Genomic DNA, 13,230 nt, shown 5'->3' on the forward strand with positions numbered 1-13,230 from the left:
CCCTTTTTCTTTAGAGGAATATGAAGAAGCTCTGAAGGTAAATGCTCTTTGACTTTTTTCGATATATTAGTCCATCTCCAATTAAAATTGGTGTAGTTGAGAAAAAAACCCAGCATTACCTGTCCCATGGAAATCAGAATAGCTCAGTTTTATAGCTTTGGAACTATCTTGAATATTTTGCTACTTTTTTTTTTTCTCCCATCAAGACTAATCTTGATTTCTATAAATTAGATGACTAGGTAGTTGTGGTTCAGGGCCCTGAGCAGCCAGTCACTGGTTAAAATTTCTCAAACACTCCAACGGTAATCCCATGTTTGGAGATACTGGGCTCTCATGAGATCCCTTTAAAAATCTTCCTGTGTAGACTCTAATGTTGTACTCTTCAGCAATAAAACTTTAATTGGTACCAGTGCTTAGTTACTTTATAAGCAGTTAATTTTATTTAGACAAAATAAGAATTGCATTCCTTTAAGTCTCAGTTTTACGATACTAATGCTTTCAGAACTTTTTTCTCATGGTCTGAATTTAAAATCTGATAATTTTAAAATAATCATAAATTTACTGTAAGTTTCTGGACAGGATCTCTATTGTTTACTGGCTCATATGAACAGCTTTATTACAGATTTTATTCCTGCAGAATATCTGCATAATTTTTGCTTGTAATAAACTTTTTAGTAAGCATACTGGTGACCTTTAAGAAAGGCAGAACAGACTATTGGCTGACTGTACCTTGACATTTCACTCTATTTTTGTGTATGTTAGTCTTTCCTCAACCTCTCCAATGTAGTGCTGTATTTTTACAGGGTTTTGTATGTTGGTTGTGAGTAGAGTAAATATGGTGTGTGTATGTGCTGTTTATTTAGACTGCAGTTAAACAAGGAAATCAACTTCAGATGAATGTGTATGAAGATAACTCTTCGCCAAAAGAAACTTCGTATTCTTTGCAACTACATGAAAAAACTGTGACAAAGAAGTTGGCACATCATAAAGATGAGAAGAAACCTCTTTCATGCCATTCAATGCTACCTCAGGGGTTACAGGAAGACTCAAAAAATGAAAAGGAGCTGCCAGTTCAGGTAGGATGCAGAACTGGATTGTATATTCATTAAGACAGAGAATTTGTAAGTGTGATTCACTTTATAGACTGATTGTTGTCTTTACCCATACACAAAAACTCTGAGTTCAGGAGCTGGTCTTTTCAGCCACCTGCATCCATTGAAGCTTGCAGAGGATATTTTGGTGATGCCTTGAGAAATACAGATTCTTTCATCTTGACTGTTCTTAAGTATTTTGATAAACAAAGCAATTGTTCTGCTGAAGCCCTGGTTGCCGTCTTCTGCTTGACTTGGTTTCCTTGGCTTTGATGTGTAGTTGCACTCAAATGCTAGTAAGGCAGAAATCTTTCAGGAAAGTGTCAGTGGCTTGCCTGTGTTGCCTCTCCACTGTTTTCCAAAGAACTTAAAAAAAAATTTTTTTAAAGACACTTGAGGGGAGGGATATTTGAAAGTGGTTAACTTGCTGTATTGAGGTGTTTGCAGGTTTGATACTTAAAGCTTGTGACTTATTTTTGTGGTGTGGTGTTTTGTGTTTTGTTTTTTTTTTTTACCCAGCAAAAGTTAAGTCATGCTAGAACAGGAAGAAAAAATGAAAATCCTCCAGAATGGTTTACTAGCTACTTGGAAACAGTAAGTGTGTTTTCTTCTGGATTTTAGTATTCTTAAAGGAATACATAGGAGGCTGTGGGTGGAAAAATCGTAGAATTCATAGAATCATAGAATGGCCTGGGTTGAATAGGACCTTAAAGATCATCTGGTTTCAACCCCCCTGCTCTTGGCATGGTTGCCAACCACTGGAGCAGGCTGCCCAGGGCCCCCATCCAGCCTGGCCTTGAACCCCTCCAGGGATGGGGAGAAAAGAGAGACATCTGATAACACTTGCTCTCAGTACTTAAAAGGCATTTAGGCATCTAATCACTTTGGTTTTGTGGTGATAAGTGGAAACTAGATGTCTAACTGTGACTGTTCAGTGTAGGTGTTACCTTTAAAAAAAGTTTGATACCTGCCACTTCTTGTCAGAAGTGGATTGTTTGGTTTATGCACTTGATTGGTTTAGTTCTAAGTAGCTCCCATGCTAAAATCCTTGCTGAACTCCAGATAGCTGTAGGAACTTCAGGGCACTCATGATGAGAGAGCATGAAATACCGTGTTGCTGTTGGAGACTTGTTTGACCAGTTTCAGAAGGGTAGTACTTAGGTTCCCTGAGATTGGAAGTGTAGCAGTTGATGACCTTACTGTTCTTGATTGTTCAGATTAAGAAAATGCTTTCAGGAGGCCAGTGAGGATAACCTATAGATTAATAAGATGTGGGTGTTAACTTGTTTTGAACAGCTAATAAACGTCACTGAGGAGAGAAGCAGTTAAATACAAATGCTAAGAATTAATTAGCTAGTGAGTCCTTCAAACTGAAAGGTACAGTGGTACAATAGTATATGCATTTATCTTTAGGCTTTTTTTTCTAGCATCTCCCTTCCTTTGCCACTTCTTTATACAGACTAAACATAGGGGAAGTTAATGGTTGTATTTAAAACATCACTGGTGGAAAAAAGTGGGAATTAACAATAAAGACTGCAGGGGGGGTGGTTTGGAGTTGTGTTAATTGTCTCAGATTAGTTTATTTCCCTTCGTGCAAGGCTGTGGAAGAACCTTAATATTGTAAACTATATATTATTTTTAATTTAAATTTTTAAAATTTTTAGTTAAATACTGGTTTTAATTTGCCTTGTTGAAACCTGGGGGCTGGTGTTTTCTAAAATACAAATCCTCTTTGAGGAATGTGACTTGTTTAATTTCATCTGGAATGTGCTGGGGAGATGGAAAGTAGCTGAGCTGCTTTATGACTTCTGGATTGGGAGACTTGGGACAATGTAATCCAGCTTTTGAAGCTGCATAGGTGGGTCTCATCCACGACTACTTTCATTTTTTCCAGTTCAGGGAACAAGTAGTTAAGGAAACTGTTGAGAAACTGGAACAGAAGCTATGTGAGAAGCTTGTTCATCACAATCAGCCTCCAGATTTTTCTGAGAGCTCTATTACAGCAGCAGCTCCAACTTCAGAGAGCCAAACAGCTAATGGTGACCAGTGTGACTGGCTGATCTCGTGCTGCAACTGCCAGGCCCGAATTGTTGGAGTTCGCTACCAGTGCAGGTAGAACATGATGAGATATGGGAGTGTGGGAAACCTAATGTGTAGCGCATGTGAGTGAGTCTGAGAAGCTATCTTGGTGTGGTAGACTTCTAGATTTCTAACCTGCAGCATGCTGTACATTGTGGAACCTCCAGTTTGTCAAAGAGTTTGTTCTCTGCTGTGGTGACTAGACCTTGTCTGCATAAAAGCAAGATTCTATTTTTAGAAAATGTGATTGTTAAAACAAAGGGAGAGAACTTCATAACACTTGCTGTGTTCTCAAACACTCTACCTTTTTTTGCCTATAACATGCAGTAATTGTAAAAGAAAATGTTTTGTTCAGTTAACTAAACAAAAAAGCAAAACCTAAAACCAGCACTCTAGAATAGTCTGAGTATCAGAACTAAAGAGAGGACTAAGGCAGGTCATGCTTTTTTTTGATAATCTCACTGTTGTCAGTTTAATAATATGAAATAGGTTTTCCTGATTGTCTTAAGTGAGGTGTCAGAAGTGAAGTTTTTATTTTAATTAGGCAATTGCTGTAGAGGTAAGTATTTTTAGGACTAGGCAGCAGCAGTGAATGGAATGTCAATGGGAGTTTTTCTCTGGATGTTTATTTTTCTTGCTGGCAGGAGTTGACAGTCTTGTTTTTTACCAGTTCTGTTCCTGCAGGAGCAATCTGCTTTGCATCCCTGAATACTTCAATTAACTCATCCTCTGTATTTTCATAAGTATGATGCTGTTTCTGGCACTGGATTTCAGTATAGCAACAATTGTTAATAATTTGTGATAAAGTAAGCATCAGGTTTTTTCATGCTTTCCTCAAGAAGGAGGTGAGAAACTTGCAGTTTTGCCAAGAAGAGATACTGATTTAGGTATTCCAGATGGCTCCAAATATTGATGGATAAGTGAGAGAACCAGTTTCTGTTTCACTCAGGCACTGCTTAAAATGGTAGTATGGTACAGAGTTGTTTCTTGGCAGAAATGTAAGGATTAATTATCCCTCAGTGTCTTTTTCTAGTGCATTAATTCTTTGTCTGCCTCTTGGGAACCTTCTTCCTTCTCTGCTTTGCAGCCTTTGTCCAGCCTACAATATCTGCGAGCAGTGTGAAGCAGGAACATATGCACATGATCCTAATCACGTTCTGTTAAAGCTGCGAAGACCTGTGCCATGTATTTCTGAGAACTACAGCCTTGCAGAGTTCTCGCCTCGCCTGCCCGCTACTCTGGAGCAAGTTAGGTAAGTGGTGGCACCTGTCGTACCTAGCAAGGTTATCCTAATAACCAAGTGGAGACGCCTGTATTGGGGTTGATGTTCAGCTTTTATTTTAGATTTAGAGACAAGAAGAAATGGAAATGGTACTCAGAACTTTATTGTGAGTAGCTAAAAATAGCTATATACTTATAAATGGCCTAAGTAATCTTAGTGTTTTTAATAACAAGTTAGAAAAGACAGAATTTTGTGTTATAGATGGGTAGCAAACTTTGAGAGCTTGCTTTTTTTTTGAGCATGCTCTAGTCTGCCTTTAAGTTAGCTTTTTCATTGAGGCCATTCAAAATATCTTCAAGCAACTACGAAGATGTTCTTTTAAAATCACCTGTTATCCAGTGTAGAAGCATGAGGCATTTCCTGAAGTATTCCCTTTGAGACTAAGACTGTGTTCAAAGCTAAATTCTAATTAATTGATTGTATTGTAACAAGGTGGCTTATTCTCTTGCTAGGCTCCAGAAACAGATGGACAAAAGATTTCTGAAGGCAGAAAAGCAGAGATTACGAGCAGAGAAGAAACAGCGAAAGGCAGAGGTCCGAGAGCTCAAAAAGCAGCTAAAATTGCACAGGAAAATTCATCTGTGGAACTCTGTGCATGTATTGGAAACTAGTGGCTCACCGACTCAGAAATCTGAGAGTCTCCAGCCTAATGCCTTCCCGTAAGAAATGTTAGCTGAGCATTTCTTAGTGGTGCTGTCTATCCTTTTGTGATGAGTCCAAGTTAACCTGAGTTCTGTAACTAGAATAATATTCTTCCAGATAAGCAAATCTTTTTTGATGTGTTTCTTTTGTCCTTAAGCAAAGGAAAGCAAAGTGCTGTGTGGTGTTTAGACTTAAGATGAAAACAGTAGCTAAAACATTAGAATTTTGAAACACCTCTAGAGATAAAAGCAGAAAACAAATTAAATGGCCTCCTCCATTTTTAGCTGGTGAAATAGCAGCTGAGGGACTTCCTCCATTTTAGTGGTTTTTTTGGTGTGTTTCTTCTCTTCTCTCAATCCCAGGAGTCCTAGTCAAGCCTTCCCAGCAATTGTCCCGACACTAAGTGCAGTATTTGTGGATGAGAATTTGCCAGACGGGACTCACTTGCAACCAGGAACAAAGTTTATCAAACACTGGCGAATGAAAAATACTGGCAACGTGGAATGGAGCTCAGACACGAAGGTATCTTTCCTTTGCTGTTACTTTTACACACTGAAATAGTTCTGAAGATAACATTTGTATGCATTAGGAATCCGAGTTCTGTCAGAACCTATTTAGGATTGCATTTGGCCTATTAATTCACAAACTGGGAATTCTGGGGTAACGACCTGTCTAGGTACTCTCTACAACTGCAGGCTATAGGAGGAAAGCAATCAAGATTAACAGTGGAAGAACACATCTTCCAGTGCTGTTGTAACATTACAGTTCAAACTTCTTTACAACAGGTGTGTTGCTGTTCTGACTTTAAAAAGCCTCTTTTCTGTGAGTGACTGAGTTCATGCTGGAAGATGGGGTGGTGATAGTGATTAATGTGAGAATGGTTACTAGCAGCCTCTCTTCTCCGTGCCTGGAATCTACAAGGCCTTTCAGCAGAGGAACTAAGTGCTCCTTACTGCCCACAGGTTGCAGAGAAGCTTGTGAAGTTATCTTTTGCTTTCCCTGTTGTATATTTCAGCTGAAACTTATGTGGGGAAATCTGACCTTGGCATCGTCTGAAAAAAAGGATGTGTTAGTGCCCTCCCTTCCATCAGGACAAGTAGGAACTGTCTCAGTTGAGTTTGTAGCTCCTAATATAGAAGGAACTTACACCTCTCACTGGAGACTGTCCCACCGAGGGGAACAGTTTGGGCCCAGGATCTGGTGCAGTATTGTTGTGGATCCCTCCCCAGCTACTGACTACCTAGAAAGCAATTGGAAGGATTCAGAATCCTGTCAGAAGGATAAAGCTTCTAGCACCAAACAGGCAAGTAACTCATACGGTATTTGGGACAGTTCTGAAATGTAAGGAGCAATGAATATTGTTTGGTGCAATGGCACTGTCCATAACTACATTGATTTCCAGGGGATTTGTTAGTTGTTTGCTTCTAATTTTTTTTAATAGAAAAGAAAAATGGCTTTTATTGCATTTGTAAGTTCTAAAATTGTAATTTGTTTTGACAGGCATGGGATTAGTTATCAGTTTGCAGCTGTTTGTCTAGTTCTTTGAATTGAAACACTGCGGGATTTCTTTGTTCTTTTGGCTCTAAAATGAGTTGAGTTAAATCTCTTTTCAAGTTACTTGGGTTCTTATACCCAATACTCAGGCTTTATATTTAATGTAATTTTTTAATTTGCTGCCTGCCTAAGGGACTTCTGGGATGTTATTTTTTTGCTTTTGCAGGATGCTTCCTTGAAGACAGAAGCAGGTGCACAAGTGAGAGGTGAAATAATGGAGCAGGCTGAAATACCTCTGACAACTATTCCTTTAAAGATCAAAAATCTGCCAAGTGAGAGAGAATTTTATATCCCATCTGTTGATCTTCTCACTGCACAGGTAAAGTGCTTTTAAAAATTCAGGTAGAGATAAAACAAACCACTTTGGGTTTGATATCTAGATATACAGACATCCATAAGAATAAAAAGCTTCTGAGCTCTAAAACAGCCACTCTATATTCAGGAAGAGTATATTGCATTTTATAGAGCAGGACTATCTTCTTAAGTTAGTATTGGGTACTGTCACTAAAAGGGAAGTATGTGCAGGACAGAGGAAGATTCTCAAAGAGTCTCAGGATTGGGTCTTTCTCTGGCCCCTAATAAGGGAGTTCTTAGCTTTGCCACTTGCTGCCCTGGTGGTAAAACCACAATGTTTATGTATCATATTCTATTATGTGGATGTAAGTTATAGGAAAACTGACCTCTGGTCATGCTGAGTAGCTGGCAAAGTGGAGTAGACTTATTTGTAAACTAATGGGATCTGATGCTGGGAAGTGCGGCATAAGATTCCATTTCAGAGTTTGCTGATGAAAACTGTGTGGTGATTCTTTCTGTAGGATTTGCTGTCCTTTGAGCTGTTGGACATTAATATTGTGCAGGAATTGGAGCGGGTGCCACACAATACTCCTGTTGGTAAGGTTCTTCTCACATTCTCTGTGCTGTCTCCAGCGTTCTGAGTTAATTGCTTACCCAATGAAAAGCTGAACTTACCTGTGCAAAAGGCTTATTTGCTCTTGAGGCCAGAGCCAGGTCTTCTGTCTTCATTTTTATTCTTGCTGCAATTTTAGAGGATATATTTGGTAGCACTTTGTATCCTTTGTATTTTTCAGTCTTGGCTTCTTTTCAGCTTCACATCCCCAAGACCATAAGATTCCAGACATTGAAGAAGGCTGCCACTTTCTTTGCTCAACCAGTGCCAATGTAATGCTAAGCTAGTTACTTATTTCACCAAATAATCTTGTAAGATAACTGGGTTTCTTCAGTCTTGGAAGGTGATCCCTTAAAGAATAATTTCTTAAAAGGTTGCCTCCTTTAACGCTAATTATCTTTGCTACCTTTGTTTTTCAGACATGACTCCATGTATGTCCCCGTTGCCACATGATAGCCCCTTGCTGGAGAAACCTGGCTTAGGTCAGATAGAGGAGGAGAATGAGGGGAGCGGATTTAAACCAGTACCTGGTAAGCAGTAGTTGTGGGGAGCTTGGAGGGGAGGGGGATATTGTTACTCTTGTGCAGTCAGCAGTCTTGATGTCTAAAAAGGATTCTAACTCCTGTCTTTTCTCTTCTGTGGAAAATCAAATGGTAGTTTGGCTCATAAGCCTGTAGTCTGATGCTGCTGTCTGATTTTAGAGGTAGGAGCGTAATACATGGAGAGTTCAGAAATACAGATGCTTCTCTTGATTTGTCAGACTACTAGAATTGGGAGAATTAGCAGTTTGACCTTTATAGACTAGATTATACTCGGATCTTCCAGGTGTGGCCCCCATACTTGCCAATCACTTTCACATTCAACTTGAACTGAACTCCAAAACCTTTAGGTTTTTAAAAGGATTAACACATAGAGTCAACATTACCCTTGGCTAGCCTAAAACATTAATATAGTTACATTTCCTTGTGGTGGTGTTAAAATCTGTTATGCTTCCCTTTCAAAGGAGTGATGGAAGCCTGCTCTCCTGAAGATACTTTCACAGTAAAAGTGAAAGCTGAACATCCATTGAACCAGGAGGAAGGGGAGGAAGATATGAGTGGGACTCAGTTTGTCTGTGAAACTGTAATTCGCTCTCTAACCCTGGATGCTGCACCTGACCATAAGCCCCCACAAAAGAAGAAAGTCCTCCAGAGTAAGTACTGTCTTTGTCTGGCTTCGTGGCTTTACTTTTTTGCAGTCAGACATTTGCCACCAATTGCCCTACACTGCAGGTGGTGCTATCAGTTTAATTGCTTTTCCTGATTGTTTTATTAGACTCTTCACTAACATTGCAAGACACTTCCAGTTGCAATGTGATAAATGAAGAATCTCCTAGGATAAAAACTAATTCTACTTCCAGAAAGGAAACAAAGATTCATCAGTCAGAGGCAGTGACAGAAGATGGCTGTGGTAAGTAAAATAGGTTTGAATTTCACATAAAGGTGTAATAAGGGCAACAGAAAAATCAGGTGTAAAAAGACCTGACACTGTTGTAGGAAAGCAATCCTCATTAGATCAAGAGAATCATTATTCCATCAGAAAATTGGTGCCAGTATTCTGAACAAGCAGCTAGTTTAACAACTGCTTTTAAAAAAGTTAAATTCAGACATAAAGGTTCCAGTGGGAAGTGTTCCCAAAGTGCTGATATGTTAAGCATGGCTTGTGCTTCCATATTTTCTATGTGGAGCTTGAAGTCAGTGCTTTGAACTTTCTGATTCATGTAATTTAGGAGCTGCAAACTACTGTTGAAGTTCTCAGTGTAGCTGTTATTCCTGTTTGTATTATAAGCATTAATATCTGCATAGACTTCACAGTAAGATCTATTACTCTTTCACACTACACCCCCGCCCTCCCCCCAGTAGACAAAATTATACTATTAACGTCGGCAGCAAAGCGTTGCAGTTGTTTCTGAATACTTGCCTTTTATATCTGGGACAATACTGTCTTTGCTGTTATACATACATTGTTAATACTCTGCCTTTTTTTTTCTTTTTTTTTCTTTCCTCCTGTTAGGGGACCTTGCACTGTCTGAGAGAGCAAACCCCTGTAGTGATACCAGCAATTATGATGAAGAGGAAGATGATGATAAAGATGATGTTCAAAGTCAAGGCTCCTCTGCTTCATCGGAGGATTACATCATTATTCTCCCTGAGTGCTTTGACACCAGTCGTCCTTTAGGGGAGTCTATGTATAGTTCTGCTCTTTCTCAGCCCGGTTTGGAAAAGACAGGAGAACCTGAAACAGGAGCAGAGAATCCAGAAGGGGGGAGCCAGCCACAGATCCACAGTTGCGGTGATATTTTGACAACCTCACAAACCCTGGCTGTAGTACCGCTGGCCCCAGAGATGGCAGACACCTTACCCCAGACACAAAGGTATGCTGCTTGGAGAAGAACAAAACAGTTGTGTTAGAGTTGCTGTAGAGCCTGCAGGGTGTTGTGCTTAATTTAGTGTCCAAACAAGTTGTTGTGAAAACAGTTTTGTCATATACTGGAGTCAACATCCTAAATTCTGCAACTTTCTTATAAAGTCTGTACTTGCTGATAGGTGAAGGTGAGAGAGGGAAAGAAGGGAGCATGTGAAGCTTTTTCTTTTGTCTGTTGACCTTGACTTAGCTACATGTGTATGTGAGAGTAGTATAACTTTTTTCCTTATGTTCTCAGGAATCTTGCATCTCTTCAGAATCATATCTTTCAAGAACCAAATGTAACAGCTTCAGAGAATCTCTCTTCTGCTCCTCATAATCAAATAAGAGAAGGTATTGAGAGTACTTACTGAAAGGTGCATCTGCATCCACAGTTGTTATTGTCTGTCCCTAGTACTGGATTTGATGTCTTGTTACTCTTGAGGAGAGCAGGAATCTACGAAGTAATGATTGGTTTTTTTCTGGGTATTGAAATTTTACTATATAGAAGATTTGAATAAAGAAATAATTGGCTAATTAGAGATTGGGTAAATAGTGCATCTATTCATTAGAAACGGTAGGAGGGTACTCAGAAGTCTTTGTAGACATCTGGAAAACCACCTCGCTCTGGAATTGATGAGCTATGTATTTAAGCTGTTGTTACAGTCACTGGGAACTCGGACAGCAGTTCCTGTCACATGAGGTAAACACCCACTGACTAATCAGCCAAATGACTTCTGAAATTATTTTAATTGTTTTGCCTGCAGTGAGAATCCTGTACACCTCGTTTTTGTCTGGATAACTAAACTTGAAAGTGTTAATTTTGGTCTGAATCCCTTTCCTTTCCATTTATGTACCTGTTGCATCTCTTCAGCTTCTCATTAAATTGATGTGTTGATTTAATATTTTTGTTTCCTGTTCCAGAGCCCAGTGGTGAAGACAGTGATGGACCAGGATCTTCTGGATTTCTAACTAGTAAACAGAAGTGCTCAGAATACCCAAGGTAATGAAGCTGAATCTGAATCTGTGACTTCATAAATACTGGTTTAAACTAAGAACTCGTAAGTTAGGCACCTAGGAAAAAGCACTGGCTTACAGACTTCATGTAGTCAGCATTTTGGTAGAAAGGCCTCCCTTCTTAAAAAGGAAACATATGCTGAATTATACAATGCTGTATTTTCATAATATCTTGGTTTCTACTTGAACATGAAGGATGCAGAATTGGCAGGCAACACTGTATGAAGAACTCAAGCTGAATCCTTCTAAAATTTTGTGTTTTCCTGGAAAATCTCAGGATTCTTAAAATAGGGATTTCATAAAGTTACTTAAAAGCTTAAGTGTCTTAAGATACTGAGACTGGAGGAATGAGACAAAACATTAAGCAGAATATGAAGTCACTTAAGAGTGACTGGCCTGAGTGGATGTGTGACAGCGCGTGGCTTTCATTTATAGGTGTGCTCTTCTGGGTCAGAATACTTAATTCTTTGCAAATGGCCATGCTATGGAAATCAAACTAATGTGCTTTAGCCTGAGACCACAGTTAAACAGAAGGTGTCAAGAAAGAAGGAATGAGCTTCCTGGATAGCTCAGTTCCTGAAGAGCAGTGATTCCTTTGGATCATGGGCTGTTCTCTCCATCAAGAACTAATCTCAGTTGGCACATCAGCAGGGAAAGACTTGCATTTCATGTGAAACAAACACGTGGCTTTACTGACCCCAAACTAATAACTGACTTCTCTGCAGATACTCTCAAGGAAGCAGCATTGCAGGAGAATTAGTGAAAGGAGCTTTGTCAGTTGCTGCTTCTGCCTACAAAGCATTATTTGCTGGACCACCCGTTACAGAGCAGGTAAATGTCTTTCCTGTGTGCTGTGTGGGTTGCACAGAATGACAACCTTAAAATTAAAGGTCTGTGTTCTATAAATGTAGCAACATTCTATACAGGACTTCATGCAATGGTAAAATGTTAAGCTTGATGGCATGCCTTTGAAGCATGCTACTCTGCCAGCAGATAGGGAAATTCATTCCGTGGGGATAGAAGCATATCACGTGAACCATCGTGTCAGAGTAGTAATTCACCTTTAAGTGAACAGTGAAAGTGAATATAAATGGGTTAATTGTGGAAAAAAGGGCCTCTGTGCCTTAATTATATTCCAATATAAGGCAGGACCACTGCTTCAAAAGGCAAAAATAAATTACCTTTCTATAGCTTACCTCAATGTCTTCTGTTTTTGGCAGCCTGCAGCTACAGAAGAGCACACAGCAACTCTTCTATCCAGTCTGTGTGAGATGGGATTCTGTGACAGGCAGTTAAACCTGCGTCTGCTGAAGAAACACAACAATAATATGGTTCAGGTGGTAACTGAATTGCTTCAGATCAGTAACAGCGACTGGTACAGCAGCAGGTGCTGAACTTTCCTGGTGGAGAGAGGAATTGTCTTCATTGAGTAAACTCTCACCAAACACTATGACAGTAGCAGGCTGCTCCTCAGCTGCTGGCTGCTTGGAAGTGTGATTAAAATGGTCTTTTCTTTGAGCTTTTGATTTTTTTCTCATGGGAATGTCAAACGGTGCTTGTCACTGCATCTTATGAATTGGAGACCAGAATTTCAACTGTTATTTGGACCTTAAATGAGTAGTCTTTATGTCTCTTAATTTCATACTGAACCCTCTTTATCAGGGAATCCTGTAGAATTACTTTAAATTTCCACCTAGATGAGAACTTCCCCTTTTTATTGTGTATACGATTTTTTTTTAGGCAGCTGGAAACTTGTTTTGTTGACTTCTAACAAGCTTTGGAATAGGAATCCATGTAAGATGCTGCTGTAAAATGTAGTCTTGCCTAATATACAAGAGATGCCCACATCTAGCAAGTTGTTTCTTCTGATATGATTTAGTAATTGATTTGTACCGTGCATGATAGTAATGTAACAGACTTAAACCTTACAAATTATTCTTAGAAGAAAAAGGTTGCTCATACACAAAAGCTATCTTGAACCATCAAACAACTTTTCAAAAGTCTGAAAGTGTTAAATGCAATTAAGCTGTTTAATGTTCACTGTTAAGCTGATGAATACCAGGAAAATCGTTGTTCTTGTAGCAGAATGAAGCAAGAGTGAATTCACCAGCAGCAATTGAACCATCTTTACTAATGATAGTGCAAAGCATCTCTAACAGGAAGATACAGCCTATGTAAAATATTTTGTTAAAAATTGAGTGTGACGGTTGGAAGGG

The 13,230-nt window shown here is 39.2% G+C and overlaps 1 protein-coding gene across 1 annotated transcript in view; it reads left to right on the top strand.

The window, feature by feature from the left end:
• Positions 1-12,408, top strand: part of NBR1 (neighbor of BRCA1 gene 1) — a 14,167-nt gene extending 1,759 nt beyond the window's left edge. The window contains exons 3-20 of the mRNA XM_010072608.1: positions 15-37; positions 864-1,076; positions 1,611-1,685; positions 2,986-3,203; positions 4,258-4,422; positions 4,905-5,111; positions 5,457-5,616; positions 6,110-6,397; positions 6,815-6,967; positions 7,464-7,539; positions 7,975-8,085; positions 8,559-8,747; positions 8,870-9,004; positions 9,608-9,968; positions 10,257-10,351; positions 10,922-11,000; positions 11,740-11,851; positions 12,235-12,408. Coding sequence (XP_010070910.1) covers positions 894-1,076; positions 1,611-1,685; positions 2,986-3,203; positions 4,258-4,422; positions 4,905-5,111; positions 5,457-5,616; positions 6,110-6,397; positions 6,815-6,967; positions 7,464-7,539; positions 7,975-8,085; positions 8,559-8,747; positions 8,870-9,004; positions 9,608-9,968; positions 10,257-10,351; positions 10,922-11,000; positions 11,740-11,851; positions 12,235-12,408 — 2,781 coding nt within the window. The 5' untranslated portion in view covers positions 15-37; positions 864-893. The remainder of the gene's footprint in view (positions 1-14; positions 38-863; positions 1,077-1,610; positions 1,686-2,985; positions 3,204-4,257; positions 4,423-4,904; positions 5,112-5,456; positions 5,617-6,109; positions 6,398-6,814; positions 6,968-7,463; positions 7,540-7,974; positions 8,086-8,558; positions 8,748-8,869; positions 9,005-9,607; positions 9,969-10,256; positions 10,352-10,921; positions 11,001-11,739; positions 11,852-12,234) is intronic.
• Positions 12,409-13,230: the final 822 nt, after the last annotated feature.

This window comes from Pterocles gutturalis, unplaced genomic scaffold (assembly GCF_000699245.1).
Source record: "Pterocles gutturalis isolate BGI_N339 unplaced genomic scaffold, ASM69924v1 scaffold19092, whole genome shotgun sequence".
Lineage (NCBI taxonomy): Eukaryota > Metazoa > Chordata > Aves > Pterocliformes > Pteroclidae > Pterocles > Pterocles gutturalis.